The sequence below is a fragment of the Toxotes jaculatrix genome, chromosome 2 (assembly GCF_017976425.1).
Source record: "Toxotes jaculatrix isolate fToxJac2 chromosome 2, fToxJac2.pri, whole genome shotgun sequence".
Lineage (NCBI taxonomy): Eukaryota > Metazoa > Chordata > Actinopteri > Toxotidae > Toxotes > Toxotes jaculatrix.
Genome location: NC_054395.1, coordinates 27748289 through 27765118, shown reverse-complemented (window position 1 = coordinate 27765118; position 16830 = coordinate 27748289). Strand labels below are relative to the sequence as shown.

At 42.7% G+C, this 16830-nt stretch overlaps 3 protein-coding genes and 1 pseudogene across 4 annotated transcripts; 3 read left to right on the top strand and 1 right to left on the bottom strand.

Annotated features, from left to right (window-relative positions):
- The first annotated feature begins 603 nt into the window (after window positions 1–603).
- LOC121194378 (P2Y purinoceptor 1-like) lies at window positions 604–5088 on the top strand. Its single transcript, XM_041057242.1, has 2 exons — window positions 604–1046; window positions 3549–5088. The coding sequence occupies exon 2, from the start codon at window positions 3711–3713 to the stop codon at window positions 4683–4685; it is 975 nt and encodes a 324-aa protein (XP_040913176.1). The 5' UTR covers window positions 604–1046; window positions 3549–3710; the 3' UTR covers window positions 4686–5088.
- Window positions 1041–2626, top strand: LOC121194343 (P2Y purinoceptor 1-like). Its single transcript, XM_041057184.1, has one exon. The coding sequence runs from the start codon at window positions 1180–1182 to the stop codon at window positions 2173–2175; it is 996 nt and encodes a 331-aa protein (XP_040913118.1). The 5' UTR covers window positions 1041–1179; the 3' UTR covers window positions 2176–2626.
- On the bottom strand, window positions 4888–7887 carry LOC121194249 (annotated as a pseudogene).
- Window positions 7888–8745: 858 nt separating this feature from the next.
- On the top strand, window positions 8746–16455 carry pfkfb1 (6-phosphofructo-2-kinase/fructose-2,6-biphosphatase 1). Of its 2 annotated transcripts, none has more exons than XM_041057045.1 (14): window positions 8746–8975; window positions 11818–11943; window positions 12028–12124; window positions 12211–12277; window positions 12782–12856; window positions 13251–13307; window positions 13409–13530; window positions 13655–13862; window positions 14000–14146; window positions 14274–14378; window positions 14998–15127; window positions 15230–15292; window positions 15380–15444; window positions 15830–16455. In XM_041057045.1, exons 1-14 carry the CDS (start codon window positions 8924–8926, stop codon window positions 15887–15889), a joined length of 1374 nt encoding a protein of 457 aa, XP_040912979.1. In that variant the 5' UTR covers window positions 8746–8923; the 3' UTR covers window positions 15890–16455. The 2 variants fall into 2 exon arrangements, with proteins under 2 accessions (XP_040912979.1, XP_040912970.1); XM_041057036.1 differs by lacking the exon at window positions 8746–8975 and adding an exon at window positions 10386–10600.
- The last annotated feature ends 375 nt before the right edge of the window (window positions 16456–16830 follow it).

Below are 16830 nucleotides of genomic sequence, written 5' to 3'. Positions count from 1 at the left end.
TATATGATTTTTGTTGGTGTTTGGTTGGACACTTTTCTGTGTCAAGACGTGCTGCAAAAGACAGACAGGCCGGCGGATAAGCCGAGTGTCTCATGACACTGGTTTACGGACATTTGAGCTGCACCTCAGAGCTCCTGTGCACTCTCTTAATGAAGATTAACTTGGCAGCGACACACACACACACACACGTTTTCTGTGGGATGTGTTGTTGATACAACACCTGTGTCCTGTCCTGTCCAGGTGTTTGATGCTACCAACACCACCAGGGAGAGGCAGGCAGTTATTTTGAGTTTTGTGAAGGAGAAGGGCTACAAGGCAAGTACTGGTGTGGAAGTGACTCAGTGATGTTTAAAGGAACATCTGTGGGGAAATACACTTGTTTGTTAGCAGAGAGTTTGATGAGAGGATTGATACTGGTCCCATATCTGTGTGTTCAGTATAAACCCACAGCAGGCAGCCAGTTAGCTTCTCACCTCTAAGGCTTGCTGGTTAACATAGTTTAATCTTTACAACAAACAAAGTGTAAAAACAACCTGTGGTTTTATGGTGGGGTAATGTGGCACACCATGTCTTGGCTGGAAGCAGTGACCTGAGTGTGTCTGAAATATCTATGAAAGAAAACTGTGCACAAACAACTAGAGTATGTGTGGTCGATCAAATAAGAACCATGGAATTAACCAGTAAACTCTGCTTTATTTAAACCACATTGATCATGTTACAGCTCATGTTTTTATGCACATTTAGAATTAACGCTGTGATGTTGCCACATACCCAGATGTTTCCGTTACAAATAAGAGAGAATAGCAAAATTACATAAGACCCATGTTGTAATTGTCTGAAGCTATTCTTTAATTGTATTATAATTTTATCTTTCTTTGAAATTCAACCAGAGGGACTGACAGTGAAATGAACGTCATCCAGTTTCTTTACATGTCTAGTGACCTTGATCAATCTCGAACTTGTGGATTGTGTGTGTGTTGGGAGTTTGCACATATGATTCATCTCATCTGATAAGAAATTCAAGAGAAGTCTTAACAGGAAGTCTAGTAGAGAGAGACAAATTTTTCTTTCACTTCTCATAAATCGCAGTGTTTCCAAACAAACGCCAGAAATCACAGAGAGAGAAGGAATCGTGCTGACTGCTGTCCTGAACTGCTGTCTGTCAAGAATCTTTACAGAATGAAGAACACATCCTGTACTTCTGTCAGCTTTGACTTCACAGGCAGATTCCTGCCTCCTGTTTTCATCTTAGTATTCATCATTGGTCTGGTTGCTAATGGATGGGGATTGAAGACTTTGCTGCAGAAATGGAAGAAACTAAAGATCATCAATGTGTTTGTTCTCAACCTTGGACTTGCAGATATGTTGTATCTGCTCACACTGCCATTTTTGGTGGATTACTACATCAGGAATAGACAGTGGATCTTTGGAGATGCATTCTGCAAGATAACAAGATTCTGCTTCAACCTGAATTTATACGGCAGCATTGGATTCCTCACTTGTATAAGTGTATTCAGGTACCTGGCTGTTGTTCATCCAATAAGAGTGATGGGAAGATTAACTGTCACCCATTCTGTGACTATCTCAGTCATGGTTTGGCTGTTAGTGGGTGTTCAGAGTCTTCCAGACATGTTCTACACCAAAACATCTGGGAACAAGTCTGGGACATGCTACGAGACCACCTCTACAGAACATGTGGAGGATTACCTGAAATACAGCCTTGGATGGACACTGATGGGGTTTTGTATCCCATTCCTTGTCACACTGGGCTGCTATGGACATGTGATTGTTGTTCTCTGCCGCAAAAATACAACTGACAAGGTACTGACACAGAAATGCCTGAAGTTGTTGTTTATTTTGATCCTTCTCTTCTCTGTTTGTTACATCCCATTTCATGTGTTAAAGAACCTAAATCTCCGGTCAAGGGTTCTGAGCAAACAGAAGCTTTCCAGTGAATGGTCTAATGGAGTTTACATCGCTCATCAGATAAGTCGTGGCCTTGTGTGTCTGAACAGTGCTTTCAACCCTCTGGTTTATCTCCATGGGAATGAGGAAGTTCCTGCTCAGCTCAGACAGCAGCTCCAGCGAGCTCATCAGATGTTCAGTCGTTTGCTTCCGTCAAACTCCGGCTCTGTGCCTTTGGCACAAACTGCAGATGAAGTTCAGCACATGTAAGCATGTCAGTAATTCTGTGAAAATAATTCTATAAACATCTGTTCTTTGTTGCAGTGCAAATTGTAGATGAAGTTAAATAACAATGGTTGATAACTGAAAGCTCAAATGGCTGCTCTCAGCTTCATGAGACTGGTTAGTATCTGTTTCAACTTTACAAATATTGTATTTTGCCTCAAAAAATGAATTCATTTTATTTTTGAACTTTGTGTTTCTCATAATTCCTTTAGAATAAGCAAAAAAAAAGTCAGACATAAACAGCAAAATCAAATATATCACGAGTCTTGATGTCTGGGGAGATAATGTTCACATTGTGTTGTTGGAGGTGGGAAAGCACAGTGTCTCACACACTCTGTATAGGTACAGAACAGGAAGTACACCGTGTCCAACAAATACACTCTAAACAAGATATTTGTTTTATTTTTCCTTTATCACAGCTGTTGTCTGAAATCCCTTAAACTGCAGCTTTGGTGATTATTTCGGTTTTAATAAAGCTTGTTAATTAATCTTCAGAGGGCTGAGGAAATCCTGCAGCCTGAGTTGTCAAACCCAAACACTGAGTGGTGATTGAATGAGCTGAAAAATGCATCTTGGCCAACCATAAGAAAGGCTCTTTCACTTACTCATATTTGCATGTGAGAAACTCAACCTTTGCACCTGAAAGTTACACTGTCGTATTCGTTTTTGAGATATATTGAAAGATATTTCCGGTTTACACCAAATTAGGTTTTGTTTTCATAGTTTTGGCCATCATTTGATAACACATTTGCTGGGATATGGGAACTAGGTGACATTGCCACGGTGAAGTTTGTCTGTGCAAGAAACGTAAAGATTGGAACGATCACATAAGTTGTAAACCTAAGCTGTGAAGCAGTTTAAATCACTCTATTTGGAGGTAAAAACAAAAGTGAGTGTATCTGAAATATCTATGAAAGAAAACTGTGCGTGCACAACTAGAATATGTGTGGTTGATCAAAGAAGAACCATGGAATTAACCAGTAAACTCTGTCAGACATTTACAACAGTCTTTTTCTTTTGGCTTTATTTAAACCACATAGATCATGTTACAGATCATGTTTTTTACACGTTTAGAATTAATGCTGTGATGTTTCCACATACCCAGATGTTTCTGTTACAAATAAGAGAGAATAGCAAAATTACATAGTTAAGACCCATGTTATACTTATCAACAATTATTCTTTAATTATATTATCATTTTATCTTTCTTTAAAATTCAACCAGAGGGACTGACAGTGAAATGAACGTCATCCAGTTTCCTTACATGTCTAGTGATCTTGATCAATCTCAAACTTGTGTGTGTGTTGGGTGTTGGGTGTTTGCACATATGGTTTGTCTCATCTGATAAGAAATTCAAGAGAAGTCTTAACAGGAAGTCCAATAAGAAAAAAAAGTGACAAAACTTTCTTTCACTTCTCATAAATCGCCCTGTTTTTCAAAAAAACAGCAGAAAACACAGAGAGAGAAGGAATCGTGCTAACTGCTTTCCAGAACTGCTGTCTGTCAAGAATCTTTACAGAATGAAGAACACGTCTTGTCCTCGCATCAGCTTTGACTTCACAGGCAGATTCCTGCCTCCTGTTTTCATCTCAGTATTCATCATTGGTCTGGTTGCTAATGGATGGGGATTGAAGACTTTGCTGCAGAAATGGAAGAAACTAAAGATCATCAATGTGTTTGTTCTCAACCTTGGACTTGCAGATATGTTGTATCTGCTCACACTGCCATTTTTGGTGGATTACTACATCAGGGACAGTCAGTGGATCTTTGGAGATGCATTCTGCAAGATAACAAGATTCTGCTTCAACCTGAATTTATACGGCAGCATTGGATTCCTCACTTGTATAAGTGTATACAGGTACCTGGCTGTTGTTCATCCAATAAGAGTGATAAGATTAACTGTCACCCATTCTGTGACTATCTCAGTCATGGTTTGGCTGTTGGTGGGTGTTCAGTGTCTTCCAGACATGTTCTACACCAAAACATTTGGGAACAAGCCTGGGAAATGTTACGAGACCACCCAGAAAGCTTTTGTCGAGGATTACCTGAAATACAGCCTTGGATGGACACTGACAGGGTTTTGTATCCCATTCCTCATCACACTGGGCTGCTATGGACATGTGATTGTTGTTCTCTGCCGCAAAAATACAACCGACAAGGTACTGAAACAGAAATGCCTGAAGTTGTTGTTTATTTTGATCCTTCTCTTCTCTGTTTGTTACATCCCATTTCATGTGTTAAAGAACCTAAATCTCTGGTCAAGAGTTCTGAGTAAGATGCTTTGCCGTGAATGGTCTAATGGAGTTTACATCGCTCATCAGATAAGTCGTGGCCTTGTGTGTCTGAACAGTGCTCTCAACCCTCTGGTTTATCTCCATGGAAATGAGGAAATTCCTGCTCAGCTCAGACAGCAGCTCCAGCAAGCTCATCAGATGTTCAGTCGTTTCCTTCCATCAGACTCTGGCTCTGTGTCTGTGTCTGTGACACAGATCTGAATCTTAACACAAGTGAACATGTTACATCGCAATTCTGTGTTAAAAAATAATGTGTAAGATGTGTGTATATGTATATATATTGTTTTTATAAACAAAAAATAGTCACCAGTCACCTTCCCCTTTTTTTGTGACTTCCATAATCTGAGCCAATGCATCATACAAATAAATGATTAATTAAAAGAGGAAATTAACATTGTGAACCTAATTCATGATACACTTTAATTACATTTGGGAAATTTGCAGAGAGATAATTTGTTGAAACTGGTTTTACATGAATTTGAATTTCCAGCACATCCCCACTCATTTTTTTCCTTTAGATCCTTTATAATATATGGTTCCCTGCCGGTACTCTGTGAAATACTGCTCTGTTTCTCTCATTCTTAAAATCTCATCATCTGTCATCGGGTTATCTATTCACTCTTAGACTTGGACGCGGACTTCTTGGTCCATATGAAACGTCTAATGAGACATCTACAGGAAACCCAAACTAGCGCAGTGATTAACAGACCAAACGCTAGAAAAACTGCCATCACATCTAGACAGTGATAGGCATACCACGGCAACTTATATGACTCGGTGCGCAGATGTGCTGCCCCCTTGTGCTGCCCCCTTGTGCCTCATGACGTACTCAATCCAGAAAACGGCACTTTCTATGGGTTTCATTGGTTTGTCACGATGAAGCTGTGACAGTTTGTGCATGTTCTGTTTGTAGGGTTTCTTTGGGTCTAGAATATTCTTCAGAGCCTTTGTCAGAGAATCAACATCCAAAGTTGTCACATCAACAATCTCAGCTACTCCCCTGGCCTTCATGCGCACCATATTGTCGGACTGGTCAAAGATGAGAGGAATGCCCAGAACCGGGACACCATGGTAGATGGCCTCGTAAAGTCCGTTAGTACCCCCGTGCGTGACGAAAAGCTTGGTTTTAGGGTGACCTAGTATGTCATTTTGAGGCAGCCATTCAACCAGCATGGTGTTGTTGCCTAGTGTGACAGGTCTTTTCCCGATGTGTCTCCACACGACTTTCTGAGGGATGTTGGTAAATGCTGAGGCGATGATCTCTGATATTTCAGGGCCAAGGTCACTCAGCAGGGTCCCCAGAGTCATGACCACCACCCCGTGTTCACCAGAACTCTGCACAAATTCTTCTAAATCTGATGCAAGAGGCCTGGGCGCCTTACCCTGAAACCCTCCGATGTACACGACATTGGGCATGGTGGGCCGAGGGAACTCCAATGTAAAGTCAACCCGCATTAGCCAGAGGTCTGCTCCCTGGATGAGAGACAAGGTGCTGACGTTGTGTCCAAAGTATTTGTCACACACAGCCTGGTAGGGCGGATTTGAGACGTAGTAGTACATGTAAACCATCATGCTGTGATAGATCATGTTACTGAATCTTTGAAAAATGTCCATCTTGTCAGAGTAATGGGAGAAAACTTCGGGGACGTAGGACAACGGAGAAGGAGCAAGGGTAAAGTGCGCCTCTCCACTGAGAAGCCAGCGCACATTGAAAACCAAGGGAAGTTGGAGATAGTGAGCCAACAGCACTCCACCTGGAAATGCGGGGTCAGTCAGAAAAAGATCGTACCCAGTTTCCCTCAACTCCTTAACCAGTGTCTTATTCTCAAAGATGCTGACGACCAGTTTTGCTACAGCTTTCTGGTTCTCCCTGATCAAGTTGAAGAAATTCTGATAAAACTCAAAAAACGACCACGGTGAGCTTTTATACTGTCGGATCTCTATGGACTTCTTCAAGAAAGAGGTCATGAAGGCTTGGCTCTCTATGTTTTGGGACTCCTCTTGGGTAATAGTGATGGAGGTGTAATGGGGTGAGACTTCGGCCACGTACCAGCTGGTGGAGGAACGTAGCACTGTGATTTCATGGCCCTGGGAATGAAGAGCCTCCACCAGGATTTTCATGTTCAGCCAGTGGCTCCCATCTACAGGATAAACCAGCACTTTCCCACCATCGCAACTGGAGGAAAACAGCAGGACGAACACCAGAGCTGCATATGGCCCCATCACTGTAGAAGAGACGCAGACCTTACTGAGCAAATATGGTTAGATGTGTGCACACACCGTAGAATTAAACAGGCATGACTGACAGCTTATGGGGAAATTGATATGAGAAGTTGCTTACTAACATTACTTTTTAACCACTGAAGCCACATGATGGTTTGACGTAGTCACAGTTAATGTATCAGTTCCTCTGAGCGCTAAAAGCGAATCGTCTGGTTTTTTGGTTTTTGCTACCAACTGCAGTTTCTCAGCAGAAGTCTGGCATCTGGTGCCACACACAAATTAACCTCAGAAAAGTAATTTTACTGGTTTCCAGCAAGTTGATTTATTTACAAATAACATCTGTATGTAAAACATCATTCCTTATTCTTTCTTCCTTTGCCTAGTGTTTAGATGTATGACAGTACTTATGCTCTTGTGCTTAGAATGAGCATTTGACAAATGTGAGCTAGACGTGTCTGTTTTAAAGGTGGTGGTTTTGTTCAGTATTCTGTCACACAGTGCACCTTGACTTTGCTAAAGCTGAGCATGCCAAAAAAAACAACCAAAAAAAGAAAACTTTTTGTTTAAATAATCTTGTTCTCAAGATTTTTTTTTTCCAGCAGTTGTTTGTTACAGTAGATACAAACTCTTATATAATGAAACAACACACTGTTCTGCAGGCCTGCTTATGTAAAGAAACTCTGAATAATCTGTGCACAAAAACCACAATGTCCATAAGAAGTTAAAAACTTAGCACACAAGCAGAGATGTGTAGTTTGTTAGTAAAATAAATCCTCACCTCCGTCCTGCTGAGCCACTGATTGAAATCCAGTATCTTGAGTTGAAATGCTTCTGCCCAGATTTTTTCCTGTTTGCTTTTCTGTCCAAACGCAGTCTGGAAATAATTTACTTTGCAGAAATATTAAAAAGATATTAAAATGGGGCAGCTGTGGCGCAGCAAGGAAAGAGTGTGACTTTGGACTTTGGACCGGCCTGAGATGACAGCCCCACCACCCCCCCCCCCCCCCCACCCCCTCTCTGCAACCACGGCTGTGGTACCCCTGAGCAAGGCACAAATCCATTGCATGTAATATATATATGGTTGTACTATAGGTGATGATTGATATGAATGATTTTCATGCCTGTCGTGACGATCTTGCTGCACTCTGGCCATCATTACTCAGAGACATTGTTGGTGGTCTAGTAAACTATCAAGCAGATATTCAGTGGTTGTATTGATTTTAATCATTAGTTTAACCTTGTATAGTTTAATTTACTGCTCTGACCCTCATCCTTACTACAGACCAATTGTGTACAGTAGATAAACAAAGAAACAGGAGTGCATAAGTCGCCTGTGCCAGCAGCTTCTTCTGGCCCACAGTTCCATTTTGCTGTTAGCTGACCTCTAGTGGCCGTAGTAATTATGACAGGAGCAAAGTAGGAAGTCAGTTTACATAGTACATACATAGTTACACAGGTTTTCTCTATACACTTACTGATAAAACAGTATGCTGTGATGATACGGAATGAATGAACACTGTATAGAATTAATATTTAGTGTCTGTCAACAGCACACTAAGAACTGACCATTTACTTGACCGTTTACTTTTTTAGCAGTAAGACTGCATGTCTGGCTTGAGTATCCTTTATTTTGTCAATTTTCCATTGTGATCACGTAGCATAGTCAAGACCTGCTTGGTATAAGTATATACTTAAACCACCATGACTGTTCTATACTTGACTTACGTACTTCGGCTTTGATCTCAGTTATTACACCCCCTGTTTGTTGAAGAGTGTACTACACACTTTGGTGACACCACAGAGCTCACAATAATTCCCTCCACCAAATGCACAAGGAGTGATTGCGGTGTGTGAGCATAAATGTTGCCATGGCTCCCTGTGCAACCCTGTGCAACAACAATCTCCTTCTCAGCGACCTTTGCACTTGTTGTGACGCGCCCCCTGAGTGCTGCTGCTCTCTCGCCGTGTGTGTACGTTGTGAACTCTGGCCCTGGCAAACATTAAAGGACAAGCCCAGTGTGCTGCTATCATATGTCTATGTGTCGTGAAAAGAGAGGGCTCGGATGGGTGGGGGTGGGGGTCAGTTTGAAATGCTTTGGCACCGGGGTTTAGTTTCTTTAAAAAGAGCATCAGTTGTGTTGCCACTGGCCTCATAACTCTGTGTGTCGATTGTGTGGATGGTCTCAAGCTGCTGCCTGATTGGAGTGTAGCACAGAATGGAGCTTCCCCAGCTGGAACACATGAGGCTCGGCAGGTGTGACAGTGCAGGTGAGATCACTGACCAACTGCTTCTGCAGAGAGCATGCCAAAACATCTTGCGCTGGGGTTTCTAATGCAGCTCCATGTGTTGTCCTATAATGCAGCTATGAAGTAACGCCCTTGTTGAGAGAAGCAGTTGCAGCTGATATACGCTAAATAAGAAATAGGAAGTTATGGGTGTAGCTCTGTTTTCTTGTTAACTGGTGGAGCTGATGTTTGCTTTGTGTGTATCCCACTCAGCTGTTTTGTTTCACGGAGTGACTCTTACTGGCGTGGCTTAATGAACCCGTAACGTTTCAGTTTATCCCAAAACAGGAAGAGTTGGCCATTATTGGTTATCAGTGCCCTGCTAATCACTGTCCGAGAGAAACTGCTTGTTAGACATTTGAACACAGGCCAGAGCTGGTAAATGATGCTGCCTGTTTGAGTTTAATGGAATGAGTGACATTAAGGTGTGAGTACTGTGACTTGATCATTTGACACAGGGCGCCCTGCAGCATTATGTCACGGGTGACATTTTCTTTTGGGGTCACGCAGTTTAAGTTGTAGTAAAAACTTACTCAGTTCTTTGAAGCTTATTGGATTTTTTTCCCCCATATGTTGCATCGCTTATGAAAACCAGAGATGAAGCAGATGATTTTTAGCATCTGTCACTGACAAGCTTAGCTTAGTAAGAAAGACATATTAAATAGAGATGAATGACCTTTAGAGGTGCCAGTATTTTCACCTTTAGACAGAGGCAGGCCAGCTGTTCCCCACTGTTTCCCACTGTTTACTGTCTTTGTGCATATTTTCTAAATACTCAAACTATTCAGTTTTGTGGTACTTGTACTGTTTTGTACATTTCTGCTTCTTTTACTCAGTTAAATTTTTTTTTTACTGAACTTCAGGCAATCAGGCAAATTTTCTTTGGTGTATAACAGCTGTAGTAAAGGAGTCAAATACTCCTTCCACATCACATGTATGACTTTAATTCCAGCGGTGGAAAGTAACTAAGTAAATTACATGTCCAATGAGCAGCAACTGTCACTTTCATAAACTGGGCCAGATCTAAAGCTAATGTTTAAACTGCCCTCTAGTGGTAAGAAAGAAGAATTTCAACTCTACTCTTCTCAAACTGATAAACAGCTTGTGCTGCAGCAGCCCTGCTCATCTGAATTCATGAGAGGCTCCGACGTCTGCTATACTTGTCTCGTGTGACTCTGTCGCTCTCGCTCTGACTGAGAAACCAGCTGTGTCACCACAACAGATGCACAGCACGGTGGCTTTGGATGCTTCCCTGCTGTCTGACATCACCACAGAGATTTTGGCAGCTGCCCTCAGGCCTTTTACATCATGAAACAGACGGAGGGGCAGACGAGCAGCCCGGCCTCAGGTCCTCCCCCTCCTGCCTACCAAGTACTGCTCCTTAGCAACTGTCAGCTGACCTGCAGTAGGTAGTGTTCAGTGAAGCACACACATGCACACAGATGGAAAAGAGCCGCGCGCCTTTGCTGCACACTCCTCCGTCCGCCACACAGGCCTCATGGCTCTCACCATGAATACGTCCATAGAAGAGAAAACACTCACACAGACTCCTCTGCTCAAGATCTGGGTGCCATGGATGGGCTGCAACTTGAACCGCAGGAGGGGATGTAAGTGCAGTAAAAACCTGTCTCTGCTTGTCTGTTCTGCCTTTGGTTTCAGCAGGTGGAGGTAGTGTGTGCGGCGGTCACAGGTGTGTTTTGTATTGTCTGTGCTGGATCTTTAGCTTGGACCCCTCTCCTCCTGTTGCCTCAGGACTGAGCTCAGTCCTGTCAGGAGTCAGCCATGGGATGACAGCCAGGCTGGACCAAACCAGGTCTGAGCTGGCTCTCTGTTCAGTGTCTGACGTGGTCCTTTGAGGATTTTGCTGACGCAGCATACTCCATTCATAATCGAACAGCCTGGAGGCTGACACTCTCCCTGTCCCTGTATGGACACGTAGACAGGCCATCCGGGTACTTATGGGGATACAGCTCACTGGCAAGCAATCCTGCAGTCTGCGTTATAAAGTACTGGGCCTTTTTGACCCCAGAGACAGACAAGCATGCAGCAGCTGGGTCATGACTGGGTAAGAAACACACAGAAGGTTTGGGATTCTGTTTGCGTGGACGTTTTGTGAGCAAGTAATGTTGGTTTATCTCAGAAGTCACTCAGTGGCTCATCTCTCCAGTCAGGAGAAAAGTCTGGGTTTTCTTCATTAAGCTTCGTTAAATAATTGTGAGCAGTGACACAGTCTGAACCAAAGTCTTTGATTTGTCCAGTAAGAATGATTGTGTTTATGTTGGGGACAGTGTTGTGTTTACCTGAGCTAATTTGTAACCGTCTGCAGGGAAGACTCTGACACTTTAACTCACCTGGACATCAGGAGTGTTTTGTTCTTGTGACTGTCACACTGTGCTGCTCTGGTTGTTTCTGTGTGACTACCTGATGTGGAGGAAGGGGTGGAGCATCTGGTTAGTAAAGGTTTTCTTTTCTCTTCTTTAAGGGTGTATTTGGCTTTTTGCAAATGATTATTTAACTGTTGTGTCTGTGTTTATATGATTTTTGTTTGCGTTTGGTTGGACACTTTTCTGTGTCAAGACATGCTGCCAAAGACAGACAGGCCGGCGGATAAGCCGAGTGTCTTACAGACATTTGAGCTGCACCTCCGAGCTCCTGTGCACTCTCTTAATGAAGATTAACTTGGCAGCGACACACACACACACGCGTCCTGCACCACAGAAACTGATGCTCCTGTGCTGAATGACGTATCACACGTGCAGTAACACTCAAAGTCCAACACCGTTCACTAATTATTTTTTTATGTTACCGTTTGTTTTCATCTCAGCCTCGGTGCCTCAGTTCTGTAACTCTCCCACACTGATTGTGATGGTGGGTCTGCCAGCCAGAGGGAAGACATACATCTCTAAGAAGCTCACACGCTACCTGAACTGGATCGGAGTTCCTACCAAAAGTATGTTTTCATAGAGAATCCTTGAATCTTGAACTATAAGTGAAGCTGCATTTTTTTTAACCTCTTGTTTTTCAATCCCACCAGTGTTTAACGTGGGCCAGTACCGGAGGGAGGCCGTCAAGATCTATAAGAACTTTGAGTTCTTTAAACCGGATAATGAGGATGCCATGAGGATCCGCAAGTAAGGACAGTGCAGATGGTCTGATTGATGCTGAGAGTTTTGCAGTTTTTGCTCCTTTGCCTACACGAGTGTAACGTCTCTCTCAGGGCCTGTGCAGCAGCTGCCCTCAAAGACGTCGCTGCCTACTTCACAAAGGAACATGGACAAGTAGCCGTGAGTAAGAGGACAAATTAAACTGTCCCTCATCACAATAAAACTGTGTGTGTGTTTTACTTTTCCCTTTACCATTCAAGTCTGACTGAGACTAAAAAAATTTACACAGAGACTCAACCTTTGAAGAAAATAGTCCTCTGTAACCTTTTTTAAGTCATTGTCAGAAAAATGACAATGCTTTCTCAGTGGAAAGCCTGTGTTACGAATTGGGGATAGTCCTGTCAGGGGATGTAGGTAATGAATCATGTATTAGCATACGTGATTAAAAGCAGTTGTAATGATGATGTAAAATTTTATTGTCTGGAAAGATGATTAGAAATTGAGGGAAGAAATGATGAGTTACAGTTTTTGTTCTGTGATCTGTTGTTTTTTAATTTCTTTAAATCTTGAAACCACAAACTTTTCAAATCTATAATATAATAAATTGCATGACACTGTATAAAAACACATGTTGCCTTAGTATTAGGGGTGTGTGTCACCTGTGTCCTGTCCTGTCCTGTCCAGGTGTTTGATGCTACCAACACCACCAGGGAGAGGCGGGCAGTTATTCTGAGTTTTGCGAAGGAGAAGGGCTACAAGGCAAGTACTGGTGTGGAAGTGACTCAGTGATGTTTAAAGGAACATTTATGAGAAATACACTTGTTTACTTTGTTAGCAGGAGTTTGATGAGAGAACTGATACTGGTCCCATATCTGTGTGTTCAGTATAAACCCACAGCAGGCAGCCAGTTAGCTTCCCACCTCTAAGGCTTGCTGGTTAACATAGTTTAATGTGGCACACTATGTCTTCCAGATGGAGGCAGGTTAGCAGTTTTAAGTCTTTATGCTAAGCTAAGCTAACATGCTGCCGGCTGTTGCTTCATATTTAACAGATCGATACAAGAAAAACCCAAACACTTGGTCACAACAGGAAAATAAAGATTACATTCGATGGCAATTTAATTACTTGAACTTTTGCATTAATTTTCATGCAGGTGTTCTTCGTGGAATCAATCTGTGATGACCCAGAGATCATTGAAGAGAATATCAAGGTGATATGCATCTTCACACCATCTGTCAGAGGTTTTTTTTTATGTTGAACAGATGTTGGGATATAGTGGTCTAAGTTAAATTCCAAAACTTTTCTTTCCAGCAAGTAAAATTTGGAAGTCCGGATTATGTGGATCGTGACATAGATGAAGCCATGGAAGACTTCATCCAGCGCATTGAGTGTTACAGAGCCAGTTACACGTCTATAGACGATGAGAAAGACAGGTAACGACTCACAGTGCTTTTTCTTCATTTGATATTAAAGGTAACAACGGGTCGAACAAAACAGCTTTTTAGCCTTAATGTCTGAAAAATTTGTTTCCCCCCTCAATCCCATGACTTTGAACAGGAAGCTCTCCTACATCAAGATCTTCGATGTGGGCAGTAGATACATGGTGAACCGGGTCCAGGACCACATTCAGAGCAGGATAGTCTATTACCTCATGAACATTCACGTCACACCAAGATCAATCTACCTGAGCCGCCACGGAGAGAGTGAACTCAACCTTTTAGGTCGCATCGGTGGAGACTCGGGCCTCTCCCCTAGAGGACAGAAGGTGAGCACACTGAGCCGAGATAAGCGTTACACACAAGAGTTCAGAGGGTTCAGTCCCTTTACGCAAACTGTTCACACAAAAAAACCCCACAATTAATAAAATAAATTAAAATTACAACTCACCTTCATTCTCTCCAGTATGCTAATGCCTTGGCAGCCTTCATCAAAGGTCAGAATATCAGTGACCTGAAGGTGTGGACGAGCCACATGAAGAGGACCATCCAGACCGCAGAGGCCCTGGGAGTTCAGTATGAACAGTGGAAAGCTCTCAATGAGATCGACGCTGTGAGTTTGTAAAGTACACACGTTGCATTCAGGGTTTAGTACGTCATAGGTTGTGTAGCTTGAGGTTCATAATGCAAAAAGTTTACACACTCCAAGTTATGAGATGATGCTACCTTTTCTCACGAAGGGTGTATGTGAGGAGCTCACCTATGAGGAGATTCAGGAGAATTTCCCAGAAGAGTTTGCTCTGAGAGACCAGGACAAGTATCGCTATCGTTACCCCAAGGGTGAGGTAAGTTACTCTATCTATTTTCTGTACCTTTACTTTTTTCCTTTTTGTTTGTTTTTTTTCACTTATTTAACCATGGAAACATCACTAGGATTTTCTTGGGAACACACTATTTACACAGTTATACACACATGCACACCTGGGAGCTGCTACAGCCACAGTCTGATCTGTTGGCTGGTGAACTGTCTGGGGGTTAAAGGAATAGTTTGACGTTTTGGGAAACACACTATTTGCTTTCTTGCAGAGGATTAGATGAGATGATTGAGTCCACCCTCATATCTGTGCTTTAAATATGAAATTCCATCCAATAATAATTCACTGTGTCCCGTTAGCTTTTGGTGTAGCTTTTATATTTAACCTACAGATTTTAGAATGATGTCGATCTTCTCATTTAACTCACACAAAGAAAGCTAATTAGCATATTTCCTAAAATGTTGAACTATTCCTTTAAAGGCCTTTTTATCCTCCCAGACATGTTCATTATAACAGAATAAAGTCAGGTGAGGTCAGTTGATAGCATTGCACAGCATATATGCCTTTATCAAATGGGTCGAGAAGGTGAGATAGAATGACTCTGGTTGTATAATTAATGAACATTTCTATTACTGTGCCTCTTTTCCAGTCCTATGAGGACCTCGTCCATCGTCTAGAGCCAGTCATCATGGAGCTGGAGCGACAGGAAAATGTTCTGGTCATCTGCCACCAAGCTATAATGCGCTGCCTGCTGGCCTACTTCTTAGACAAGCCTGCAGGTACAGAGCACCAGACGCAGCCTCTCCTTGACAGAACAGTGTGTGATGCTGTTTTTATACTGCTTTAACACTCTCAGCCATCTTATTTTCCTCCCTCTGAAGATGAGCTGCCGTACCTAAGATGCCCCCTTCACACGGTGCTCAAACTCACACCAATAGCCTACGGTAGGTTGTGGGTTCTTGAGTTCTTGAGACTTCTCCGATCACCGTAAATCTTTCCCTGACAGTCTGCGCCTTTCTCTTCAATTGCAGGGTGTAAGGTTGAGTCATTTTTCCTCAATATTGAAGCAGTCAACACACACAGAGAGAGGCCAGCGGTAAGTTTCCACAAGTGTTCATTTATCATAATGGATACTTAGATTTGCCAAGCATTGGTCTGTGGTGCATTTCATATGTGTGATGGCAGGCAGTAATGTCTTGTAATTTGTATGTATTAATGAAATGAATAAGTTTAATGGCTCATTCATTCACTTTCCCCCAACTTCTCAGTCTTTAAAGTCTTTAAAGCAACTGTTGAAAGAAGAAATGTCACAATCACCCTACTGCTAATAAAAAGTAATATTCATAAGCAGTAATGAGCGCCCTCACTCAGTTCTCACTCAAAATTAAGTGTCCTATTATCCGGTAATTGCCACGTGTGGCCCCACCGGTCTCTGTCTCGCTTTAAATGGACTCTCAGTATTTGTGTTGCTGTTGTTGCAGAATGTGGACATCAACAGAAACAGAGAGGAAGCTCTGCAGACGGCTCCTGAACACATATAAACACTGTTCTGTGAGAGAAAAGACTAAAATCATGTGAAACTGGATGTGCTGCTGCTGATCAACATTTAGAGACGTACTCCAGTTAAAGGTGTACTGTGTGACAGCAGAAAGTGAGGTGGGTGGGGGCTTCAGAGCAGAAGACGACGGGATGGTAGAAGTGGACGTGAACTCCCTCTGCAGTGGCCGAGAAGGACATAACCCATAGCTGGAACCTGAGGTTCTGTTTTCAACATGTCTGTGAAATGTCCCCGTGTCTTGTCTGACTGGAGTTTGCTGAGGCTGAGAGACACACGCGTAAGAAGATGCAGGGAGTTTGACATTATAACCCAGGACTTCATGCACATATAACTGTTGCACAGGTTACATTATTTGTTGTTGATAGTGTAATTACAGGTGTAGGACTCAGCACCACGGACAGCACCTGTGTTGTAGATGTGGACACGTGACTGTGTTGTTTGTGCTGTAGATAAGACGCCGGAAGCTCAGGAGGTGTGAATGAAACCATGTAAATAAACGGTGTAAAGAAAGAGTCACCTCCGACCTGAAAATAAATCCATGTTACACGTCGTGCTGGTCTTGTCTCGGCAGCTCTGTTGTGTTCTTTACTCTCCCACAGAGAAACTAAAGCTAAATTTAACAAACGATTCCCCAACAGGCCAATGTGCTGTTCCCGTCGCTCAATAATGGGCCTTTGTGAAAGGAAACTCGCATTTGGGAGCAATTTAAGGAATACAACTCAGACTGGAGAATTTTTTCAGGAGCGCTCCTGCGGAGTTTAGAGGAGGAGGAGGAGGAGGTGTTTTGGTAGCGGGGTACTTTCCTCAAATAGTCGAGCAGGGGTTAATAATCCCTCATTTCTCATGGACCTCGGTGGCAGCAGTCCGCGAAATTTCCAGTATGCATGAACACACGCTGGGAGCTGCTGCTTTCTTCAGCCCAGC